At 53.1% G+C, this 24,937-nt stretch overlaps 7 protein-coding genes across 7 annotated transcripts; 3 read left to right on the forward strand and 4 right to left on the reverse strand.

The window, feature by feature from the left end:
- Positions 1 to 961: 961 nt before the first annotated feature.
- CABS01_01648 (chitin synthase) lies at positions 962 to 5,584 on the forward strand (the record flags this gene model as incomplete). Its single annotated transcript, XM_060535028.1, has 7 exons — positions 962 to 1,141; positions 1,211 to 3,736; positions 3,793 to 3,926; positions 4,618 to 4,873; positions 4,927 to 5,014; positions 5,079 to 5,368; positions 5,432 to 5,584. Coding segments are annotated over 7 exons (3,627 nt in total), but the record flags the coding sequence as incomplete, so codon positions are not given.
- Positions 5,585 to 6,748: 1,164 nt separating this feature from the next.
- On the forward strand, positions 6,749 to 8,262 carry CABS01_01649 (ketol-acid reductoisomerase; the record flags this gene model as incomplete). The annotated part of the gene is made up of 5 exons (XM_060535029.1): positions 6,749 to 6,959; positions 7,058 to 7,089; positions 7,153 to 7,431; positions 7,499 to 8,166; positions 8,235 to 8,262. 5 exons carry the CDS (start codon positions 6,749 to 6,751, stop codon positions 8,260 to 8,262), a joined length of 1,218 nt encoding a protein of 405 aa, XP_060398218.1.
- Positions 8,263 to 9,577: 1,315 nt separating this feature from the next.
- On the forward strand, positions 9,578 to 11,824 carry CABS01_01650 (uncharacterized protein; the record flags this gene model as incomplete). Its single annotated transcript, XM_060535030.1, has 1 exon — positions 9,578 to 11,824. One exon carries the CDS (start codon positions 9,578 to 9,580, stop codon positions 11,822 to 11,824), a length of 2,247 nt encoding a protein of 748 aa, XP_060398219.1.
- Positions 11,825 to 18,264: 6,440 nt separating this feature from the next.
- On the reverse strand, positions 18,265 to 19,307 carry CABS01_01651 (uncharacterized protein; the record flags this gene model as incomplete). Its single annotated transcript, XM_060535031.1, has 3 exons — positions 18,265 to 18,640; positions 18,705 to 18,857; positions 18,922 to 19,307. 3 exons carry the CDS (start codon positions 19,305 to 19,307, stop codon positions 18,265 to 18,267), a joined length of 915 nt encoding a protein of 304 aa, XP_060398220.1.
- Positions 19,308 to 19,864: 557 nt separating this feature from the next.
- CABS01_01652 (uncharacterized protein) lies at positions 19,865 to 20,791 on the reverse strand (the record flags this gene model as incomplete). Its single annotated transcript, XM_060535032.1, has 1 exon — positions 19,865 to 20,791. One exon carries the CDS (start codon positions 20,789 to 20,791, stop codon positions 19,865 to 19,867), a length of 927 nt encoding a protein of 308 aa, XP_060398221.1.
- A 1,350-nt stretch (positions 20,792 to 22,141) lies between these two features.
- Positions 22,142 to 22,383, reverse strand: CABS01_01653 (uncharacterized protein; the record flags this gene model as incomplete). The annotated part of the gene is made up of 2 exons (XM_060535033.1): positions 22,142 to 22,246; positions 22,279 to 22,383. 2 exons carry the CDS (start codon positions 22,381 to 22,383, stop codon positions 22,142 to 22,144), a joined length of 210 nt encoding a protein of 69 aa, XP_060398222.1.
- A 2,067-nt stretch (positions 22,384 to 24,450) lies between these two features.
- Positions 24,451 to 24,883, reverse strand: CABS01_01654 (uncharacterized protein; the record flags this gene model as incomplete). Its single annotated transcript, XM_060535034.1, has 2 exons — positions 24,451 to 24,462; positions 24,671 to 24,883. Coding segments are annotated over 2 exons (225 nt in total), but the record flags the coding sequence as incomplete, so codon positions are not given.
- Between the last annotated feature and the right edge of the window lie 54 nt (positions 24,884 to 24,937).

The raw sequence follows: 24,937 nt of genomic DNA on the forward strand, positions 1-24,937 counted from the left end.
CGTGCAGAAACGCGATGCCTGGGCTAAGCAGCGCTAAGCCACAGCTTCCCCAGTCTGTTGACATGAGGTGAGAATATGGAGCAAGCTAATGAAAGGGGACCAGGAAAAAAAAAAGAGACAGTGACGCGAGGTACCATTCCTTCACTTTGCTGCAGACTATGGAGCAGCCCAGGGTAGGTAAGGTACCTTGGTTTACTGTGTCTACCGTGCCTTGGCTTAAGGTGCAGCAAGAAAGAAGGAACGAACGACAGTACCTGCTCGGTACAGCACAACATACGTAGCCAAGGCAGGCGAGGTAGGTAGGTAGGTACGAATATTCATAGTCGGGAAGGAGGAAAGCAGCAACAAGTCTCATCTCCTCGTTTGTACCTCGTCTCAGGGAAACAGGCTGGGGACGGATGCAAAAGTGACTTCTCCTTTTCTCATGCCGCACCATCTCCATGTACCTTGTGTCCTTGAATTTGGTCTCCTTCTCCCTCTCTGCCCGTACTGCTGCAGCAACGGAAAGGAAACTGTCTGCTCGCTGCCGAGTCCCCATCCTCATCTTCGCCCACCTCAGCCCAGTCGGGCCAATCCTAGAGCTATTCTCATCCATCCTAACTACCTCAGCCATCCTCTCCACCTGGCGCTTCCACGCTCGCTCTCACCTAGCTGCAGGTTTCTGGTTCCCACCAAGCAAGGCCGCCAGCCCGTCAGGACCCTTTTTTAACCATTTGCTGCCCCATCCTGCATCACCACCCTCTCCCCTTCTACTCCTCCTGCCCCCCAGCCCTCCATCCATCTTTACATCCTTCTCTTTTTTTTCCTCCTTCGCTTCACCAATCGTTACTGGGGTTGTGGCTTTCTTGGCCGCACATCTCTCTAACCTACAGCGCCTTTGTTCGCGCTCATCGCGTAACACAACCAACCCTACCCAGGCCTCTCTGCCCGAGTCCCTCGGCTGACGATATAATCAACCCTACCTAATCTTGTCCGCAACGAAGCAGTGGAAAAAAACCTTTCCCATCATTCATCGCATTCATACCAGCATCAGCTACTCCTGAACCCGCCTCTAGCAATCATGGCTTACCGCGGGGGGCATGAAAACGATTACGATGGCGGCCACAATATGCAGGACCTTCCGCCTGGATCTGGCAGAGGAGTAAGCTTCACCTCCCATTAGCTCACCGCACAAAGCAGTCTCCATTGCTAACCTGGATCTTCTACCCAGTACCATCTGCCTCCTCAAGATGAGGGAGTTGACGAAGCCGGCCAATCTCTTCTGAGAGACCCTCACGCACCTGCTCCCTACGAGAGCCACCTTGGAACAGGCGAGACCCCTGGCCGTCCAGTCTCCGCATACAGTCTCACAGAATCATACGCTCCTGGTGCCGGAGCTCGGACACCAGTTCCTGGCGAGACAGCTTTCGCGTCTGGCTACAGCAATGAGCTCGACTCGGATGCTGGTGGTTTTGGCTATGGAAACAGACCCCCCTCCACCGTGGATGCCGACGAGAGCTGGACCCGCAGACAGCAGCCCGGCAACCAAGGTGGCGGTCTGAAGCGTTACGCGACCCGTAAGATCAAGCTTACTCAGGGCTCCGTCCTGAGCATCGACTACCCAGTCCCCAGTGCCATCAAGAACGCTGTCCAGCCAAAGTACCGCGATGTTGAGGGCGGCAGCGAAGAGTTCATGAAGATGCGCTACACCGCCGCCACTTGCGACCCCAACGACTTCACCCTCAAGAATGGTTACGATTTGCGCCCGAGAATGTATAACCGACACACCGAGCTCCTCATCGCAATTACCTACTACAACGAAGACAAGGTGTTGCTCTCTAGAACTCTCCACGGTGTCATGCAGAATATTCGCGACATTGTCAACCTGAAGAAGTCTACCTTCTGGAACAAGGGTGGACCGGCTTGGCAGAAGATTGTCGTCTGTCTGGTTTTCGACGGTATCGAAAAGACCGACAAGGCCGTGTTGGACGTTCTCGCAACCGTCGGTATCTACCAGGATGGTGTCGTGAAGAAGGATGTCGACGGAAAGGAGACAGTCGCTCACATCTTCGAGTACACCTCTCAATTGTCCGTCACGCCCAACCAGCAGCTTATCCGCCCCGTTGACGACGGCCCATCCACTCTCCCGCCTGTGCAGTTCATTTTCTGCCTGAAGCAAAAGAACAGCAAGAAGATCAACTCCCACAGATGGCTTTTCAACGCCTTCGGCCGCATCTTGAACCCGGAAGTCTGCATTCTCATCGATGCTGGTACCAAGCCTAGTCCCCGCTCGCTGCTCGCGCTTTGGGAGGGCTTCTACAACGACAAGGACCTCGGTGGTGCTTGTGGTGAGATTCACGCCATGTTGGGCAAAGGCGGCAAGAAGCTGCTCAACCCCTTGGTTGCCGTCCAGAACTTCGAGTACAAGATCTCCAACATTTTGGATAAGCCTCTCGAGAGCTCTTTTGGATATGTCTCCGTGTTGCCCGGTGCTTTCTCCGCCTACCGCTTCCGCGCGATCATGGGTCGCCCGCTGGAGCAGTACTTCCACGGTGACCACACTCTTTCCAAGATCCTTGGTAAGAAGGGTATCGACGGAATGAACATTTTCAAGAAGAACATGTTCTTGGCAGAGGATCGTATTCTTTGCTTCGAGCTGGTCGCCAAGGCCGGCCAGAAGTGGCACTTGTCGTACATCAAGGCCGCCAAGGGTGAGACCGACGTTCCCGAGGGCGCTGCTGAGTTCATCTCTCAACGTCGTCGTTGGCTCAACGGTTCCTTCGCTGCCTCTCTGTACTCTCTCATGCACTTTGGTCGCATGTACAAGTCCGGCCACAACATTATCCGCATGTTCTTCTTCCACGTCCAGCTCATCTACAACATCCTCCAGGTTATGTTCACATGGTTCAGTTTGGGTTCCTACTACCTGACTACGACGGTCATCATGGATCTTGTCGGTACTGCCGTCACCTCCGACGACCCCGATGTGGCCCGCAGCGGTTGGCCCTTCGGAGACACCGCCACTCCTATCGTTAACGCCCTTCTCAAGTACCTCTACCTGGCCTTCGTTATTCTGCAGTTCATCTTGGCTCTGGGTAACAGACCCAAGGGTTCTAAGTACACCTACATCGCCTCTTTCGTCGTCTTCGGTCTCATCCAATCCTACATCCTAGTCCTTTCGATGTACTTGGTTGTCCAGGCCTTCCAGAAACCTATTGGCGAGCAGATCAGTCTCGACTCCGGTGAGGATTTCGTTGCTAGTTTCTTCGGAGGCACGAACGCTGCCGGTGTCATTCTCGTCGCCTTGGTCACTATCTACGGTCTGAACTTCATCGCTTCCTTCATGTACCTCGACCCCTGGCACATGTTTACCTCTTTCCCTCACTACCTGGTGCTCATGTCGACCTACATCAACATTCTCATGGTCTACGCCTTCAACAACTGGCACGATGTGTCTTGGGGTACAAAGGGTTCAGACAGTACCGAGGCTCTACCTTCTGCACACGTCAGCAAGGGTGAGAAGGATGAAGCTGTGGTGGAAGAAATCGACAAGCCGCAAGAGGATATCGACAGTCAATTCGAATCGACGGTCAAGCGTGCGCTGGAGCCTTTCAAAGAAACTCCGGAGAACGAGAAGCCGGACATCGAAGACTCGTACAAGTCTTTCCGTACCGGTCTGGTTGTGTCGTGGCTCTTCTCCAACACCTTCCTTATCATCGTCATTACGAGTGATAACTTCAACTCGTTCGGCATTGGCGTAAGTTCAAAGGTCCCGAAATACGAGTCCATTACCATACTAACTCTCATTTCTAGAAAACTGCATCAGCACGTACTGCTTCTTACTTCAGCTTCTTGCTGTACTCTACTGCCGTCTTATCACTTGTCCGTTTCTTCGGATTCCTGTGGTTCTTGGGCAGGACCGGTATCATGTGCTGCTTTGCCAGACGGTAAACAGACAAACGGAGGAGATTGTCCAAACAAGCGCCGAACCTCTCGACGCGTGTTGGATGTGTATCAGAAGGAAGACTGTACTCTTGCCAGCTTTGGCTCATTGCTACGAACCCGCTGGTGTTTTTCATTCTGGGCGTGTGTTGAGTAATAAAGGACACGGGACTCGGCAGATTCTTGATGAAGTGGGCGGAAGCTCAGTAAAAGTAGTTTCGATTAAGCAGCATTCATGGCGTTTTACATGGATACAATACCTTACGCTTAGTATCAGACAATGACAATGATTTTAAACATGATTCCTCAATCTACGTGGACGGACTTCCGGAGACTAGTGATCAATTTTGAACGCATCTGATTTCACAGACTCATTGCATGCAATCGAGCGGTAAAATAGAAGCTTCCGGCCAACTTGGCGGCTGTATGAAAGCGCGCGGGTATTGGCCGACCATGATACATGGACGCTGACAAACCGACGACCTTTGAGCACCCCAGCCCCAGAGTGCTTCCGTCCTTTCATGGCTTTCTTTGCATTTCTTCATTTGTTCAGATTGCTGTTGTTCAATGTTGTTCAACGACCGGGGTCTGAGGCAAGCTGACAAGAGTGGTTCTAGGTCGGTAGATCCCCGGGTAAATAATACACCCACCCTATCTTATCGCAACCAGAAAGTGACCGCATTGACTGGTGCCCAGTTGGTCCGCTCCTCCAGGCACCTTCCCGTCCCAAGACCGCAAGACTCCGGACAGAGACGATTACCTTATACTTAACTTGTTGTTCAACTGCTTGGTTACCGCGCAAACACCACTGATTCAGGAAAACACCATCTTCCACCCAGGTCGTGTGCGTGCCCTCGTTCCCCGTCTCGCCCTTCTCGCAGAGCGCCCCACCAACTCCTCCCACCAGACACCCCGCCAGAGATCGGACAAGATGCTAAAGATTTGGTCTATGGTATGTGACCACCGGAACCTCTCGGTCAAGGGGACTACTAACGTCTCTTACAGAAGAAGGAGCAGCAGAAGGCTGAAAATGCCGACGCTGCGGGTGGCAAGAAGAAGAAGGTGACTGCCGCGCAACTTCGAGTGCAGAAAGGTCTGAACCCCTCAGCCAGCCAAGGAAAGAAAATCGTGATCTCGTTGCTCACGCTCGCTTCCAGATCTCTCGGAACTATCTCTCGGATCAACAATGAAGACCGACTTCCCTGACGCTGACGACATTCTCCACTTCACGCTTACGATCGAGCCCGATGAGGGCATGTACCGGACCGGACGATTTACCTTTACATTCGACATCAACCAAAACTTCCCTCACGAGCCCCCAAAAGTCCGATGCAAGGAGAAGATATACCACCCTAATATCGATCTGGAGGGCAAGGTTTGCCTGAACATTCTGCGCGAAGACTGGAAGCCCGTTCTCAACTTGAACGCGGTCATTGTTGGACTCCAAGTATGTTGACGAGCAGAAAGCACGATTCTGGGTGGGCACCAACTAACAGACCTCTTTTCGTAGTTCCTGTTCCTCGAACCGAATGCCTCCGACCCTCTGAACAAGGAGGCTGCCGATGATCTAAGACTCAACCGCGAGGGATTCAAGCGCAATGTCCGGACCGCGATGGGCGGTGGCACTGTCCAAGGGCAGAGCTACGACCGTGTGTTGAAATAAGATCTGCAACAGCAAGGAGATAGCGTCCATCTCGCTGCTGGACTTTTCTCTAACGACATGACCGTTTGGCGAGACAAGAGGCCAGCCCGGATTTGATACCAGAGACGGACGGACAGGCTGCTGGTTCGCGGAAGGGTGGAATGCGCATCTGAAGGGTCGGTGGGCATCAAAAGCAAGCATCGTCGTCAGGCGTTTGGGGAGACAAGATTACAAATTACAACAGGTCAAGGTTCTGGCAAGACATCAAGCCCAGTTTAGAGATAGCACTAGCGAGGGCGCAGCACAGAAGGGTTCGTTGATGCGCTGTGGAAGGCGGAAGTCAGACTGAAGACGAAGATGTGGTGACTAGCGGGAAGAAGTGATGAGTTTCGAGAGGTCGCAGAAGCATAGCTGGAATGCAAACAGCGTTGCCGTGTCACGGCAGGAGAAGAAGCAAACATGGAGAATGGAAGCCAATTACCGGGCCGATTGACTCCCCCATAATGGTATCCGTACTCCATACAAGAAAGTTGAAAAGAAGAGTCAGAGCTCCTCAAGAGAGGAGTCACAGCAGCTCAGCGCCGGCGACCGGTCAACAGCTGTAGCTGCAGAGAGAGGCCGAAGGCATAGGTCAACGGCCGTAGCCGGCGCCCAGTAGTCGGTGAGATTCCGCCTGCGGCCCATCTGTTGTGACTCCTGTCTGGCCACTGGGCTACGATGTCGGTGTGGTTGGCTCTCCCCTGCTCCACAGCACCCGCCTCGCCGGCAATAACGTTGATTGCTCCCCGAGGTTCTTAGGTAAGGCCGCTGTCAAATGAGAACCGGACCAAGTAGAGGCTACCCGCCCGGTCCAGCAAAGTCCCTGCCTTCTCCAAAGTCCCCAGTACCCGCTCTCCCACTTGGAGGACCCCCTACCGAACCCCGGACGCTTCCAGACATCTTCCCCACCATTGGCACAGGCCAGCAGCAGGACGACGCAGCAGGCTAACCCACCAACGACCAAGCTGGGCCGAAGTCGGGGGTCAGCTCGCCCGTCTCTACGCCAGTAAAAAATTTCCCAATTCCAAACGCCTTTTTCTCATCAGTGAAACTCTGTTTTCTTCATCCATCTCTTCCTTCTTCTTCCTTACAATTGACTTGTACGGATACCCTCTCCACTCCCTCCTCCCCCAACACACAGTCAGAATGGCCTCCCGCAGCTTCTCCAAGGCGCTTCGTTCGCCAATGGCCCGCCAATTGGCGGCCAAGCCTGCTACTCAGCAGCGCACCTTCGTTGCTGCCCGCCAGCTCGTCCGCGCCTCTGCCCAGGTCAACAAGGCTTTCGTCGCTCCTGCTCAGCAGCAGGCTCGCGGTGTCAAGACCATGGACTTCGCCGGCCACAAGGAGGACGTCTACGGTAAGGAAACCGACCAGAGCTGACGAATCTTTTTGCCTCGTTGCGAATGACTCGCCAGGGAAGTCAGAGGGAGAGATTTGCTGACGTTGATGCCACAGAGCGTGCCGACTGGCCCCAGGAGAAGCTTCTTGTGAGTCACAAACAATCATGAGGGCTCGGAAGGGAGTCAATTGGAACTGACAATCGTTTGTAGGAGTACTTCAAGGACGACACCCTCGCTCTCATCGGCTACGGCTCCCAGGGTCACGGCCAGGGTCTTAACCTCCGTGACAACGGCCTCAACGTCATCGTCGGTGTCCGCAAGAACGGCCAGTCCTGGAAGGACGCCCAGCAGGACGGCTGGGTTCCCGGCAAGAACCTCTTCGATGTCGATGAGGCCATCTCCCGCGGTACCATCGTCATGAACCTTCTCTCCGACGCCGCCCAGTCCGAGACCTGGCCCGCCATCAAGCCCCAGCTCGTCAAGGGCAAGGTGCGTCATTTCTCGCACAATTGAGCAAACAGCTCAATTGGGGCCTCAAAGCTGACATTGAATGCAGACCCTCTACTTCTCCCACGGCTTCTCCCCCGTCTTCAAGGACGTCACCCACGTCGACGTCCCCAAGGACATTGACGTCATCCTCGTCGCCCCCAAGGGCTCTGGCCGCACCGTCCGCTCCCTCTTCCGTGAGGGCCGTGGTATCAACTCTTCCTTCGCCGTCTTCCAGGACGTCACTGGCAAGGCCAAGGAGAAGGCCCAGGCTCTCGGTGTCGCCATCGGCTCCGGCTACCTCTACGAGACCACCTTCGAGAAGGAGGTCTACTCCGACCTGTACGGTGAGCGTGGCTGCCTCATGGGAGGTATCCACGGCATGTTCCTCGCCCAGTACGAGGTTCTCCGTGAGCGCGGCCACTCCCCCTCCGAGGCTTTCAACGAGACCGTCGAGGAGGCCACCCAGTCCCTGTACCCCCTGATCGGTGCCAACGGCATGGACTGGATGTACGAGGCCTGCTCCACCACCGCCCGCCGCGGTGCCATCGACTGGTCCCCCAAGTTCAAGGACGCCCTCAAGCCCGTCTTCAACAGCCTGTACGACGCCGTCAAGGATGGCTCCGAGACCAAGCGCTCCCTGGAGTACAACTCCCAGAAGGACTACCGCCAGAAGTTCGAGGCTGAGATGGAGGAGATCCGCAACCTTGAGATCTGGAGAGCCGGCAGAGCCGTCCGGTACGTTTTGACAACACTTGATTTTATACACATTGATGATCACTGGCTAACATCTATCCTTTCTACAGCTCTCTGCGTCCCGAGAACCAGAAGTAAGCGGTTCGGCGTTTTTGCTTTGGGAGAAGATAAAAATTTTACTCGGAATGGCCATTTCTTAACCACTGTGCCGGGGACGGGGGACTTTTGTACTTTATATGACCGGATTCTAGGGGATCTGGGCCTGGTTCAAAAGTTTGCATCTTGACTTTTGGGATCCTTCAATACCATTTCTTTTGCTGTCCATGAACACAATGTTTCAATCATCTCGTCTTTTTTACGTCAATTGGTGATTGTGCAAATGTCTGTGCCTGTTCCCGGAGATGTCGGGTTATGCAGGGACCCAAGACTGACTCGTCAGGCCCGTTGATACTTTACACAGATTGCGCTAACTGCTGCTGGACCGGGACCAAATTGGCACCCCCACGCCCGCGGTAGTGTTTTTGACTTTGGGGACATTTGCTGACAATGCAGCGGCGGTGTGGTGTTGCATGCGGCCGCAAGTTTCATGGCGATGTTGAGTCCACGGTCAGGACTTCAGAAGTACAGCCTCCGATGCTCGGTCAAGTTCGAGCACGCTCGGTAACAGTAAATTCTGGTCAACTAGATGTGCCCGGGAGTTTGCTGCACGGAAGAAATCAATTTCCCCTTTTTCAATTCGTGGTGGGAAATGACGTGGTCACTGTGCTCTAGCTAGCAACGCGTTCAGTCGCGCAAGACGAGCACTACCCTTGCTGAGATATGAAGGAACGGATTTACACGTATAAATATTGTTGTCTATCTTGCCTAGTTAATTACTTTTATCTAGACCGTCGCTGTACTGCTGCACTTTCACATGCGTCCCATTTGACCAGTTTCCTGCATCGCACAGGCAGTGCCCTTCCGAAACTCTGAAAGCCTGACGTGAAATGTCGGAGCTAGGTCGCTGCAACTTATGAGGTCTAGCTGGAGAGGGTCATAGCTGAATCGATTTTGGGTGTTATATTAGGATCCTTGGAGTTGCTACAAGCTTCACCTCAATAACCTGCGTGAGTCTTTGAGAGAAGGCGATTCGAGAATAGAGGCCAACCTCACCTTCCGCGCTATCGGTGACGTCGGTGAAGAGCCTCGGTGTGCGAATTTGCTGTAGCGACCCTGAGCCCCACCAACCCCCTTTGTCTGTGCATTCTCTCGGTAGTCGTTGCTCTGTCAACAGCAAACAAGCCTGGGCCCCTTCGCACCCCCTTCATCTCACAAGCGAGCCCAAAATGGGGTTTTGCTAGACATCCTATCGAAATATCAATCAATTGACGATTTACCTCACCTTAGTTTTCGCGCTTCCAACACTTGCAAACCAAACGTAACCTCTTCTAGCTTTTTTTGGAGTTCGCGCACAATGACGCCGTTGTCACCGACAAACGAATCAAGACTGAACACTGCAACGACCCTGACTGAAGAGGCAACAAGCCGCGGTTTCTTTGAGCACTGCGAAGTGGTCCACTCCCGCACTGAGACAACCACGAGCGGCGGTAATGAGAGCGGCAGCGACAGCTCCTCCACCACCACAACCACAACCAACACCACAATCACCTCTTCGAACTCCGTAGACGACAACGCCCGAGACCAGGAGAACATGCCACCTTCTCCCTCGGATTCCTCGCCGTCGCCGCCGCCCTCTGCGCCGGCGACGGCAATCAAGCCGCAGCGCCACTCACGCGTCATGTCTGGCACCGCACCCTCACCGCTCAAGCTACTCGCCGGCTCCGAGACAACGGAAAAGCAAGCGCGGAGCCCGCTTCGCAAGACAGTAATCTCGCCTGACGGCGTCAAACGCTTCCCTATCAGAGTCAGCAACCCGTCAGTCGAGCCCGCGTCACGCTCCATCTCTCCTCCGACCGTATCTCCTCCGCCTCGCGAACGCACAATCAGTCTTGAAGACGCCATGCGCGACAACGAGGGCTTGAAGCACGCTATTCAGATATTCGAGGACGATGATACGGAGCTGGAGAATGACGAGACCATTGGCGGCGACACGACCACTATGAGCGCGGGCGAGGGTGACGGAGACCACCCCGACTTGGGCCACGCGGGCTACGAGGACCAGAGCAGTCTCGCCAATCCCGATGAGTCGATGATGAGTGCATTCAGCACTTTCTCTGCCGTTCCCAATCTGACCATGTTCGCGAAACTGGGTCAGTCTCCCACAAAGTACGCGAGCGTCAGCGGCATGACCCCGCGAGGGAGGCCAGAGACCGTGCACGAGCAGCAGGAGACTCCAAGGCGGCATTCGGGACAGGACTCTGATGGTAACACTACCAATCTGTTGGAATTCACGGCCAGCCAGCGATTCCCGCACAAATCGCCGTCCAGGCGGGGCAACACCTCACCCTCCAGAGCAAACCCTAATGCCACTCCGGCCCGCCAAATGTCGAACCTCCTCGACTTTGACATTCCCGCCCTGCCTACTCCCCGCAGCATCCCGACCATTACACCCAGAGAACTCGAAAGTCTAAAGTCGAATTTCCTGTCCGAAATCAGCAGCCTCAAAGCATCGCTATTGGGCAAGGAGGCGGAGGTGACCTCTCTGAAGACGGCTGTGGGCGATGCGGAAAAACGAGTCGGCGAGAGCTTGGAGCAGGCCCGTGAAGAGCGGACGATGCGAGAGCAGGTCGCCGAAGAGAAGGAGATGTGGGAGAAGAGCAGTCGCGAGATGGAAAAGGTCCTCCGGAGCGTAAAGGAGGAAATTGTCCACACGCAGCAGGAGCGCGAGGAGCTCGAATCCAAGCTTGCAGAGAGTGAGGGACGACGCGAGGCCGCCGAGACTATGGCTCAGGAGGCCGAGAGTAAGCTGGCGAGTTTCCGCGCCGGCAAGTCCACTGACGACAAGCCCTCCTCGCCCAGGGGCGGTGCGGCCGCGACCTCCAAGGAGGTTGAGATTGCGGTGGAGCGCGTGGCCCGCGAGCTGCACGCTCTCTACAAGGGCAAGCACGAGACCAAGGTTGCGGCGCTCAAGAAGAGCTACGAGACCCGCTGGGAGAAGAAGGTACGCGAGCTGGAGGTCAAGATTGAGGAGCTCACCGAGGAGAACGACAAGATCCGCCGAGACAGCACCATCACTCGCGTCGATCCCGCCCAGGTCGCCGCCGAAGAGGAGTTCAAGGCCCAAGCCGTCCGCGACTCAGCCCACATCAAGGAGCTCAGCGCCGACGTCCACAGGCTTGAGGCCGTCGTCATGTCGGTCAAGAGAGACAACTCGGAGCTTCGCGACCTCCTCGCCCAGGAGCGCGTCGAGAAGGGTGAGCTGGTTCAGCTCGCCGAAGAGATGATGGCGATCCAGAACGCCGCGCCTCCGCCGCCAACCCCGGCGCCCAAGCCCGCGCCGACACCTGTTGCCTCGCGGACACCCGGTCCCCCGGTTAGAAGCCACACGGAGAACAACTTCCGCAGCAGCATCGGCCGCAGCTCGGGCCTTAAGGCGCCCGGATCCATTGCCGCGCGTGGCTCCCTTCACGAGCGTAACGGTAGCGCTGGTCCCGCCACCAAGGGCCTTCCGAGACCCAGGCCGATGAGTGAGTTCGGGCCCCGGAGCGGCATCATGAGCTCGATCGAGAAAATGGGTAACTATCGCGGACGCGGGGACTAGAAGACCCAGTCGTCTTGATGAACAAACGGCCTCCTTTTGAATTGGTTGGTAATACCATACCTACCTTTTCTTCTATTTTCTTTTCTTAATTTCTAAATTTACCCACGAAACGAACGAAACCAAACGATGAACGGAACAAAGCATTACAGTGGCGGATGGAGAGTGAAAGACAGCAACTGTCTGAGTGGAGTGAAGATGATGAAGGGGAAGCAAGGAGAGAAGAAGCAGAGGAAGAAGACGAAGAGCATTGACGTAACGAACTGGCGTCTACGGGGTCCTGTCTTTCCGGGCTTTTTTGCTTTGGTTATTTCCATGCTTATGGATAACAGGGCTTTTGTTTATTTGTTCCAACTCCCCTGAAATGACACTGAAATGACTATAAGGGAAAAAAGGGACACGAAACGAGAGGCGGTGGCGTTTTTGTTAATCTTGGTTGGAGACGTTCTTGTTGTTGTTTAATGGGCGACGACCGTTACACTTCCCCTCCCCCTTTTTCGTGTTGGAGTTTTGACCATACCTGTTGGACGAGTTAAACTCCACGTTCTGGAACCCAACACCCTTTCTTCTACCATAACTCTTTGAATTGGTAATGTTCAGTTTTTTTATTGCACATATTCAACTTTTCTCCCTCTCCGTTGTTCGTGTGTGTGTGTGTGTGTGTGTGTGTGGGTACGTTTTATATATTGCGTGTTGAGGGTGGTGTGGGCAGATGAGGATGTGAGTCTGAGTGTGGATGTAGGGCGAACTACAAGTACGCCTTTTCTGGCTATTGTCTAATCTCTCGGGCCTGGTGCCTCGCGGCGGCGGTGCTGTGTGTATCTGTCTTGTATGTTTTGTTATGGATACGTGAAGTCCGCATGACGGTGCCGTCTCTTGTTTTTCGGGAAAGATGGGACTGCTGAGGTGGTCTGCGAGCTCATGGGATGACGAACTATTTGGAGATCCTGCCATGGGATGGATGGTTGGCGTCTGGAGATCCGATCGATAGTGTTATTGTCGCGGGATGAGGTGGAGATGGTGGTGGTTAGCTTCTTGAGGACGTAGTTAGGCGGAAATTGGAAACTGTGCACGAAAGATGGATGAATGGATGCTTGTGTGTGTGTGTGTGTGTGTGTGTGTGTGTGTGTGTGTGTGTGTGTGTGTGTGTGTGTGTGTGTGTGCCCTCCATCTATCTTTTCATGTGAGATGGCGAAGTTTCTACAATGGGGACAACGCACATTGCGAGATCCCGTCTGCCGATCTGTTTCCCTGGTAAATACAAGCCCATCCGAACACCAGGTGAGGGAGGTTCTTGACGTTGACCTGGAATAAGTATACACGTGCAGGCTGTGGAAAGGCATCCCGAAGTCTTGATATCAAACATCTGGCTTCAATAGAAAGCAACTGTACTAATAATGACTGACTGTAAATCGCAATATTAGTTCATAGACATGTTTGCACGCCTACGACACACCTGTCTGTCTTTTTGATATGATGATGGCCGGCCTTATTCATGATACGCAGTCGGTCAGACGCAGAAAAGGAAGTCCCTGAGGCGGGAATGCACTTCGTGCACCCATTTGAATGCTAATTTAATAATCTGAAACCATCGTGTACAGAGGAATGAGCGCCAAAAGTAAAAGATTCCGAAACCGAGAATCGAACTCGGGGCTATGCCTAACCTCTCACAGAGATGAGAGGGCATCATGTTGGCCACTACACCATATCGGATGTGGATGTCTTTTTTGCAGAAAAACTCAAATCAGTATGTTAGCGGCCCCACCACCGCCCACGATGTACGCGCAAACTGCAGTTTCCCTCCGCCAGTACATGGTATTCCTGTCCTAAGATACTTGAATAATTTGGACAACAATATTTAGTAAATTTGTTCCCGTTCTCATGAAAAGGTTATGCTCGCGTGCAGGACGAAAGTTCTTCGACCAGGATGTCGGAAGAGCAAACCTAGATGATGGGTGACATTGACGACGGAGGGAGATCGATGGTTCAGCATGCTGAACCTCATACTCTACAGTTCACGACTCCTTTGAGTGATTGGAAAGAGGAAATTTTCCTCCAGAAATTTAGCTCGGGAATGATAGATACTCAGCAAAAGAATTGTGACCTCTTAGCTCATTGGCATACATGTTAGTCGAAACCGCATACTAATAACTTCGGATGACATGATGATGCTCACCCTCCGACTTCCCATCATCACGTGAAGCCGCGGTGCTTCGAATTGACTTCATTTCGTGCATCTTTTTCCCGTAAGGAAACATGGCTCTTTGATGTTCCTCGTCCCTATGCACCCTCGACGTCAGGGATGAGATGGCCGTGAGGTCGAATCGCGTGGTATGTTCAAAGCACAGTTAGCTTTCCGTGCTATCAAGGCTGATAACTTGATAAAGCGGCCGTATTCTTACCAAGCTAGCTAGAAATAAGTCGTGGGGCGCTGAAACGTGCGGCCTCTGCGTCCGTCGTCTGGCATCATCCAACATGAAGCCACAAAGGAGTAGAGGAAATGATCCTATTTGTAAGTAGCTGCGACATAGCCATCATACTGTTGCAGATAACTTAGAACATCTCTATCTGTGAGAGCCTGGGAGGTTCATGTGAGCCCGCCGCTATGGCTCTTCCTGAACGTTGTACATTACGCTATATATACGACATACCCATCTTAATCCAGTGGGTTCTTCGAACCAGTTCGAGTTCATCACGAGGTGGTCCAACCTGTACTCACCCGTGAGAATCGCCTTTGCAGTGCCAGTCACCACAGCATATTTCACATAAGTCTAGCCATGTCGGTTTCCATGCACGATCCTACTTCACTCGCGACTTCCCCTCGTATTCTCTAGTGTAGTCGAGGTGAATACTCATTCAGAGATGAGTGGTGAACACTGGTGGTTAAGATTTCTTGATCTGGAAGTGACAACCACATGTTTCTCATCTCTTACATTTTAGGACTGGTTGGAACTAGGTTCAGAGAAATAAAGGACCATTATGCTGGTTTCTCTGCAGACCCAAAAATCATACAGCCTGCCAAAGAGACGCTTGTAAGATGGAACAGACTGACATTGCTTAAATAGGTATGCCGGAAATGCCAATGTCTGATAAGTACACGGCACGGAGTAGACACACGAGTGAGACTATACGGCGGCAAGAGGCACTCTTGGTCAAGTTTGCATAGTCACCACAGAGTCGCCTTATGAGGCACCACGAGATTTATTTCGAATATACACAAGGATCCGTGTCGACTCAAACATGGCATAGAAAAAGTCAGGCAAAGATACGAAAACCGACATATTCATCTACCAAATACCATCTCACGAAGATAAGGGCACTTAAGAGGAAATATCTTGTTGCCTACTTATCCGTCTTCAACGGAGTCACGAGCGAGCAGATGATTAACGTGTCAGGCAAGAACAACTTTACATGAAGTCCATCACTGCTTCCTGACCATGCCAGCAAAATTGTGCACCAAGCACTCTAAACACATCACCACACCACCAAAATTGGCTTCCCACACACACATAGTAGTAACAAAGCCTTGTCTGTCACCCACCTAGAAAGCTTGGCTCTAAAGTCCCATGCCCTTCCATGCCACCCCCTCCAAGGCCCTCTCCACTCTCAGCCGCAAGAAAATAAGAATCAACCATCTGTCTCCTGCAGCCTTCCTGCAAGAACCCCCTTTCTTCTCGTATAATTCTTCCTTGGTAGACTTGGCCCCGAATGTCTCACCTACCTGTAGGCAGATGTGAAAATCCCGTAAAACGTCTACGTCGAATTGTGAGACCAGGGATAGACAGCGGCAGATCTGCAGAGCTGCATGTCATATCCCGCAGTACATCAAGGAAAAAGGAGCTGCCCAACGACACGGCGTGTCCGAAGTTCGAGTGACAAGCTATCAGCCTTACGCCCGAGAAGAACCGTGGAGGGTGCAGAGAGATAGTTCGTGTGGAGACCGGAGCAAAGAAAAGACGAATTGGGTGTGAGGCAGATGTCATCGAGCCCGCTGTCCGGGCCTGCATTACGGACGTAAATCTGACAACGTCAAATCGGGAACTCGCCGTACAACATGAGCAAAGTTGCTTAAGCTGGGCATCCATTATAGCCGACTGTCCAGTTGAAAAAGAAACAAGTACGGCCCAGCCTCCCCCTGCCGAGTAACATTTCCTCAGATTCTAATTTCAACCTCCCCTTTACACGGCATCACTCGACTCTTACCTCATCTCCCATATCTTCCAGTACCATCTAGTCCATAAGACTGGTCGGGCAACCAGCCGCCAATCCATGGCAACCAACGTACGTAGCAATCTCTTAAATGATCAGAGTGACACCTCTCCGTACGCGACGTAAGATCGCGCCGCATCGGCGGAACACACATACACGCAGACGGTCTTCTTCCCGAGATGTCGTCGTCCACGGTTCTCGACTTCTCGGAGGCCCGGGCGTCCGGGACGACACCACCGTGCACCGCGGGGGGTGGGGGGGGGGAGGAAGCGGGGTGGCACCGTGCTGCTGCCTGGTGTTCGGAAGGCGACTCTACACGGAGAAGAAGACCCGAATCGGACCTTGAGCGCCGGGGCGATGGGAACGATCAATTTTCCAGCTTTTCCAGCCTTCCAAAGCTCAAGCTCATTCCCATACTACCTGACTTGAGCCCCCCCCCCCCCCCCCCTGGTTTAATCGTGTATCTTGATTTCGTGATCCTGATGTTCATCTGAGGTGGTATCTTCTCGTACCATCTTCAAGGTGCCTGGAAACGTCTCCATCACTGGGAAGTTGTCGCTAAACCAGAACGCATAATACGGATGTTGGATGGAGACAAGAATTGAGACTACTAGAATATAATGTGACTCTCTGTAGGTATATCGGATTAGCTCCGTGGAGAGATTCCTCAAACCCCGACTACGCCACTTGGATGGATAGGAAATTATAACGCCCCTCTTCTTCTTCTATAGCTTCGTGAACAAGAATGCTGAACTGCTGTATTGCGTCTACGCGACTGGTAACATGCAAATCCAGGCAACACTTCCCCGTAGCTTCGATGTTACAGCACTAAGATCAGAACGACGCTCGCGAGTGTGACGTGGGGGGTTGGAAGCGGTGGGATGCCAATTGCTACCATGTCCATTCTGCCTGTGCAGCAAAGCTGTCTGTAGCCTCCTCTCCTCTCCTCCCCTCCAAGCTCGTATATCCAGTATGACTCTCTCTTCCTCTCTGATCTCCAAACCAAGGTGGTAACACTCATCCCTCTCTCTCGATGGAATGAGATCGGAAGGGGTGGGCAGGGTAGCTTTCTTGCACTTTACCACAATAAACATCTGAATGGTCCCATCCCATTAAATCTCGGCAGTTGAGGGCCTTGGCAGGGCCAAAGAAAAACAAAAGTATATCGGAAACATGGGAAGAACGTGGCTAAACGGATCCCTGATCATCTCCCAGAAAAAAAGTTGCGCAGTACGGCATGCTATCATTCATGTCATTGTGCCTGTTTGTTTTTGCAATCCATTGGGGCGGGTTGGTTAGTCGTGCGTTCGCGGCTGAAAGGCGGTTTGTTTTTCTTATTCTTGTCTCGTTTCTTTTTCTATCCCGTCCTTCCATCTCCATGTGCCCCCCTTCCTCCGCGGGCCGTTGTACGCGGGCACAGCCGAGCTATGCTTATGCTAGGTCAAGGGGTTGGGCTCCCTTATGTTTTGGCAGCTGGCAGCGCTCAATCTTGATATCGTGTTTCGTATTGAGATGTTGGGCTTGAGAAGGGGGAAAGGGTCCTCTTGATCCCCCCTTTGAACCGAAAGGAAATTGGAGGATGTCAAATTATTACGTTGTTCGAAATATCAGCCGGCAACGCACACAGTGTTGACAAAGTTGGGAAGACGAGATTGTGATAGTCTGGATGCGAAAGTAAGACAGATTAGATGTGTAACTCTGTTGTTATGCCGCCAAATGGTCTTGGAAGTCTTCTAGCGCGCTTTCTGGTGTTTCGAGGCCTCTGCTTCCGGCACGAGTTAATCATCCCAAGGCCGTCCGGTGATATGTAGCGCCGGCTTCAACGTCAGCTCCAAGCACCCCCTGGGCCGGGGAGAATAAGACTCGTTACCGGGTGATGGCTTTTGGGTCTAGGGGAGTGCCATTTCGCCGCGCGTGTTTCAAGATAGCGACCCTAAGCTCGTGGCTGCGATTCCCTACGCGCCTCGTGTGATGACTGACGGAGTCAACGCACCGAGGCAGGCAGGCAGGCAGGGCAGAGTTGCAGCACTTCTGATAGACGCAGCCCCGTACTTCTTTGGGACACTCAGTCTAAGCTGTGCCGTGAGCCGCGGTAGACTCACACTTTGGAAAAGGTTTTGAAACCAAACGATCTTGTAGCCTCCGCTAGCTGAACGATGGGCATTGAACTGGGCTGGGAGGCCGTCCCAAAACTTTCGTCTCCTAATGCCTCCAGACCCCCACCCTCGTGAACTTCACCGTAGATACGTCACACTGCTGTGCATATGGATCATAAGGACGGCAACCATGTCGGCTTGTCCATAGAGTTTGTCAGTTTCTCGAACATCTGTTTCCCGAGGCCTAGTGTGATTGGGTTGACCCTCTCCTGCCGACGTCTGGCAATGGAGATATATTTGGATCACGACAAGTGAATGCCGAGGACACACGAAAGGGCGGGGAGTCGTCCGATTGGATGGCTTCAATTTCCACGTCGTGTTTGCTTTCTCTCCGGGCGTGGGGGACAGACAGCGGGAATCGAGGCGTCTCGTTGCTTCCATCCATACAGTGTGACGGCATAGACGAAGCTGTAGACAGCCTATTCTTTGTGTCATTTGGGAATTTAGGAGGTTACTGTTCTTTATTTAGCCTCACCGAATTAAAGACACGGCAAGAATAAGACAATTGGTGACAAGACCTGATTTTGGAAATTGTAGTTCTCAAGTTCTTCGATAATATATTGGCTTCAGAGGTGGAGCGCCTCGAGACGTCGTTCCGTTCAAGTAGAATGACAGCGGTAGAAAAATGGTAAATAATGAAATTGTTGGCCAAGAATTCAATTTCGTGAGTTCTGGCTGTATCAACTCGAGTTCAACCTCCTCCGGCTTATGGTCGTTGAATGCTCAAACACTGACCTGGACATGAGTGCTTCAGCCCTTGGAGTGACAGCGAACCCATCCTCAATTGTGACGAAGGCCGAGGGAAAAAAGCAACTTGACACAGGGGACGTGAGGAAAGCAATCAGTTTGTCGGCCGGATGCTGGCCTGATTCGGCCCTGATCATTGGTCCTCTCAAATGTTGACCGTTGGCTAGAACGGCCAACTCGAAGACCGGGCTTAGAGGACGTCCCACTAGAGAAGTAGATCGTAAGAACGGAGTCTTCATACTCTTGCCTACCGGAACGGCAAAGACTGCCGAAGACGGGATTGCAAAGACCGAATGAGCCCCGGATAAAAGCTGGGCCAATGCATGTTGAACGGGGCCGTGCTGCCGCAGCCGGGAACTAACATGGTGCGGCATCAGGCTCGATACTTTGTTTCGGAAAGCAAGAAGCGCGAGAATCTCATGCGAGCGAGCCTCTTGCGGAGTCCGCCCCGGAAGACTGGATCTGGCACGAGGCTGGTGAGACAGCGGCTCGGCAGAGAGACGGGTTGAGACATGAATGCTTGCATTGTGTATGCTACTCTATGTCCGTAGCAGGTAGGTCGTTCCATGTACGTACGGCCGAAACCGAAGTTTGTGCTACAAACAGTCTTCGAAGCCGTCATGGAAATAAGATGAATGAACTCTTCTTACTTGCACAGACTGTCAACCGCGTATATTGGGCGGTCAAGCGCAACCACAGTCACAATAGCTTAATGACGTCGAAGCAACTGGTCCGGGCGTCTCGTCTCGTGATGTTGATGTGCTGCGGAAGCTATTTGGCGAGCACCAAGGCCGACCCTGTTTGCAGGGCGGGCCGCGGTCGCCAGGTCGCGAGAATGGGCCGGATGAGCATATGCAACTGTTGCAAGGGAGAGCAAGCATGATGAAAGTTTTTTTCCTTCCCTTTCGTGTCCCCTCTGTCCCGATTCTCTTTACTGAATCAATAGAAATCCGACAACCAACCACCACCGAGAGAGGTTCGGGGGTGGCTCGGGCAAGGTGAAAACGGCGGTTTGGAGAAGAGATAGAGGGGTCGAAAGGCCGAGCGGTGGTTGGAGAATGTGGGCGTTAGTCCTTGGTGGGTACCGCCTGATTACCTCCGATTGGGTGAAGCGGCCGGCGCCGAGTGGGGTGTCGTTCCGGTACTGCCTTAGCGGCTCCCAATCGTCATCCCATGTCTGGATTCTTCTGTACCTAGGTGATGCCTCAGGCACAAGGAGATTGAGAGTCTGCACTCTGCAGAGAGTGGCAGACAAGCGCAAGGCACGAACTGTGTAAACGTGGACCTCCCGACCCCAGCCGTTCTGGCAGGCATCACGGCATCTACAGGTTCGGTCAGCACCTTGCTGGGCGAGGGATCCGACTTGGTGATGAGAGTGAGAGCGGGCGGTTGGTCTGTGAGGTGCATGCATTACTAGTGTCCATTGTGGGCATCGGTGGGCAACTTTTTGGGAGCCACATCTGAATTGCCCAGTAGAAATCGGGTCAAGGGCCAGGTTTTCAGCAGTGGCATGAGCGGTGCGAGTCTGCTGCTGCGAGCGAATGGTCAGCATCGTCAGGCAGAGGTACGGATAGAGGTGGCAGGACTGGTCGCAGGCACGGTTTTCCTTCTCTCTTCTCCGGCACGTGCATGAACGGAAGCACACTTGTACGTCTCCAATATGTCGCCTGTACTGCGGAAGTTCGTACGCCGCCGGCTTCGGTTGCCTCAGATGCTTTTGACTCAGATACATCTTGCGGTGACTGAGACTTCGCTGTTGATGATGCTTGATAACGCGACGTCTAATATACCGTCGGCATGAACTACTAAACCTAGGTCGATAGCTTGGCGGCCAACGAGCTGACGGGACCAGGCACATAAGCTGGGGTAGCTACCCTAAGTATCGGTAGAGAACTAGGGTCAGTAGTTTAGATCACATCATCAGGCAATTCATGAAGCGATTTGTGGTGAAGAGATGGTGGTTTGGAGGGACCAGACTGGCCTGGATCTCGGTCTAGGAAAGGGTTGATCTCTTGACTCTTCCAATCGTTGTCAATGGCATGTTTGCCCTGTTATCCTAATTCGAGGTCCAGCTCCGTGTCCAGGCCCGGGACAGCTCTAGTTCCCTCGTCGTCTACTGACCACTAGTCGATTGACCTTGACTAGGGCGGGTCGCAGACAGATACCAGACCGGGGCAAGCAAGCTATGGTCCAGACGGTTAAGCTTGAGCTGGATTTTTGCGATAGTGTGCGCTCGTAGCTGCAGCTGCCAGGTATGTCTGGCTGTCCGCAAATACTAGGCAGGCACGACGATTATTGCTCAACTTCCCAGTTAGTGGTCGCATGGACTCTACCGGGGAGTGAAGCCGCTCGGCGAAGGCAACGAGAAGGTAAACGCCTGGATGACCTAGTATACCACTTGGAGTCACGAAATTAAAGCATCGTGCTCAGTGTCCAGCTTGTACGGTGTATCGAATGAAATGCGAGAGGGCAAGAAACCCCCCCTTGGCGAACATGTATCGGAAGAAATGGAAGAGACGCAGATGCAGATGCAAAGTCTGCCCTTGGAAAGCTGACCAAAATTGGACCAGGTATATTCGTATCGGTGTCGACCGTTCGGACGGGATAGCCTCCGCCACGACGGTGTACCCACCTCATTCGCGAGGAAAAGAACGAACGGTGGCATATGTCTGCCTCGGTCAACTGGGGTGAGACCAACTTTGTTTCTGCGTGCCACAATAATTCCGTGTTGACTTTCGAAGATAGCACTGGATAAGATAGAACAAGACGAGTAAATTCAGGGCGAAGGACAAACAACTGTGGATATGTCACAGTTTCCGTTAGTAAAGAAGTGGTGAACGATCATCGAAGATACCTACGGCACTTAAAAAACTAGAGAAAAAAGCTGCTCTCTGGCGTGTCTGGCCCGCGAGTGTAGCATGTGTGGGTGGGCGGGACTGAGCGGGAAGATGGGCTGCTGCGTCAGCGCGGGATGTCAATTGGACCCAATGGAAGACCAGCCGGTTCGTTCTTGAGGACAGCCGCGCTAATGTTGGAAGGAGGAAACATGCAGCTCGCAACCCGCAGCTGCAATCGGAGCCCAAGCCGGCGTGGTGTCGTTGTAGTCCTGACCAGGCAAACGTCACCTTGCACAGCGCAGGGAACCCCGTGGGCCGTACCCCTAGCTTGACTCTCGAGAGCTTCTCTCCATTAACATGGTATCCGTAAGTTAGGTAGGAATCTGACCGCGGCGAATGGAGGGTAGGGCGGCAGTGGGCGGTTGGCTGTTGGCATGAGTCCCTGTATCCGCCGAGTCCTCGTCCTCGTCCTCGTCCTTGTCCCCGTCATCCCTCGTCCACAACATACGGGTGCGAAAAGGGTAAATGCACCCATCCGCTGCTGAGCCTCGCCGTATTCTGTGTCGCGGGGTTTGCTCGCCCAGGGCCGGCGCGGCTGGGGCTCCATCTCCATAGCCGTCTGTGTTCCATAACAACGTCCAGATTGAAGGCGGGCTCGCAGCCTCGCTCTTGATTCAAGAACCTAGTGGTAGGTAGGATCTGCGTACATGGACCGTCGGCAGCTTGGAGACGCTTGTTGTGGCTGGAGCAGATGCTTGGTAATTACCTAGTACCTTGCCTCATGGAATTGTTTCTGCTCCAGCGTCATCGGGTACATCAGCCACATGGCTTGTCGGCGGCCGTCCGATTGATGGTTTGTGGTTTGTGGTTTACGATTTGCCGTCATGGTTTCAAGCTGGCCAAAAATTCAACGCATACGTCTTGTTATCAATCTGTGACGTGATGTCGGGTACTGTGTACCTTCTTATTGGGGTGAAGTGCGTGCTTGGAGCAACTTGCCAGAAACGGTGTGCGTGATACAAAACCGCAGGAACGATAGGTCAGGTAAAGTAGGTACCTTCTGTGCTTCCTCGTCCGTAGCTCCTGAACAGTGGAATGCTGGTTCCTTCCATTTTTCATGATCAAGGTTGGGGTACGGAGGAGGCATACCAGATACCTGTACGGAGTACGTACTCAATACTGGGGGCTGCCATTGCAGCCTGTCTGCATTTTGCCTGCATCCTGAGGTGTTATTCACAAGCAACCTGTTCCTTCTTTCCAAATGGGATGCAACCAGGAACTACTCGCTACCTGCCGCGATTGAACTCGGCGAATCAGAAAATTTGTCCATCATGAAGGGGGAGGGGGGTAGGTGGAAAAAGGAAGGCACCACATCACCAGACACATACTGCGTAGGTAAAGCAACTGACAATTGCATTGATATCCATCTCTGGCATCATGATCAGAGAATCACGAGAAGAAGAAAGGCATGCTGCATTCACACAGCCAGTAGAGTTGCCCAAACAATGCCTGATGAATCTATCTCGCTTCACCCTCCCAGGTAATTGTTGTGGTTGTTGTTATTGTTGTTATTTTGAACGAGGCAGTTGCAACTTGCTGGCTGGCTACCCAAGTTACCTTTGTTTGTTATATCAGGTGCGGATACGTCGCCGCATTCCATCCATCGCTTTCGTGCGCGCGCTTGTTTTTTTTTTGGTCCCCCGCTGCATACCTATCCGTTCAAATCGTTTCTGACATTCATACCTACCTTACCTCACCTTACTCACCTTCTCACCTCAAATCCTATTTGTACGTGGTTCCTTCAAACGACATCCCAAACCGGCCAAGGCTGTACATTGCCCACTGTTCCGCCGCCGCTCCTCGGGTTAAGAATTAAAATCTTTTTGCCCGCTGATTCATTCCTTTTCCCCCTCACCACGTCTTTAGACAGAAACACTAACGGTATGTTTACGCATCCATCTCACCTTTGCAATCCCTCCACATCACCCTCGTGTGCTGGACCGAGCGCATACTAGACAGCGTCTTGCTGGTCTTCCGTCGCCGGCTTCATCCTTGATCATTGCCCCTCCTACCCCGTTGATTGCCCTGCTGCCTCGCCTTCCCCCCTCCAGTCGTCCATACAGCTCAATCCACTTTCGTCAGCGCCTTCTCCTCAATCGGCCCAGCCTATCCCTTCGCCAATCTGTGGTTACTGGTCACTACTGCGTACACTAATTGTGTACGGAGTACAGAGTCCCGTGTGGTCTATCCATATCCTATCGTCGGATACTGGAATTTCCTTACTGCAAGTCGAGGCATCATTGGAACAGGGAAAAGGGGCGAGAGAAAGGCATCTTCATATCTCAACACTGGGATAGCTCGTGATACTGACTTGGAGCTAACTTGGAGGTTTGTCCAGTCGCTGTCATTTGATTCGCTTGAATCAGCATTCTCCAACTCCGACCGACGTCTCACGACGAACCGAGCCGACCAGAGCTTGCCCTTGTCCGCATCTCGGAGGGACGACAACGCTACCGGCATACCGTGACAATCGCCAATCCATCATCCACGCCATATCCCGATCCTCGTCTTGCGCATTGCGGATTGCGGCTTGCCTCAATATTCCCATATCCTTACCTGGGCCTACCTTACCACGCGCAAGGAACCAACCGCGACTAAACGATTCATCGAGGTCGAACCACTACTGCGTACGCTACGGTATTGCGATAGCGTACGAATACACTACTGCGTGGTCTATCAACCTCGCACCACACACCAACAAAGGTACGTTCTCCGAAGTGACGCCAGCACCAATAATCCAGGTACCCTGCCCTGTCCTGCCTTGCCTTGCCTTACCTCACCTCACCTTACTGCATGCGTACGCTACGCAGTAGGTACTACGCTCCCTCGAGAGTACGTACCGTATCGCACCGCATAGCACCGCAACCCTCGCCTGCTTCTGTCTGCTGCTTTGCGCCGCTGGTGCTGTTGCCGCTGCCGCTGCCGCCGTCGACGCTGTTACCAACAAACCCCAACCAGCCGGTGGAATTGGAACTGCTTGCTGTGGCTCGCTCGCTCGCTCGTCTCCAACCCGTCCCTACACCCCTGTCCCCTTGTCGACCCCCTCCCACTCCCACTCCCACTCTCGCTGCCACTCAGTCCCCTTCCCCGTCCCATCCCGGCCAACC

Source organism: Colletotrichum abscissum (assembly GCF_030869225.1).
Source record: "Colletotrichum abscissum strain IMI 504890 chromosome Unknown Scaffold_3.1, whole genome shotgun sequence".
Lineage (NCBI taxonomy): Eukaryota > Fungi > Ascomycota > Sordariomycetes > Glomerellales > Glomerellaceae > Colletotrichum > Colletotrichum abscissum.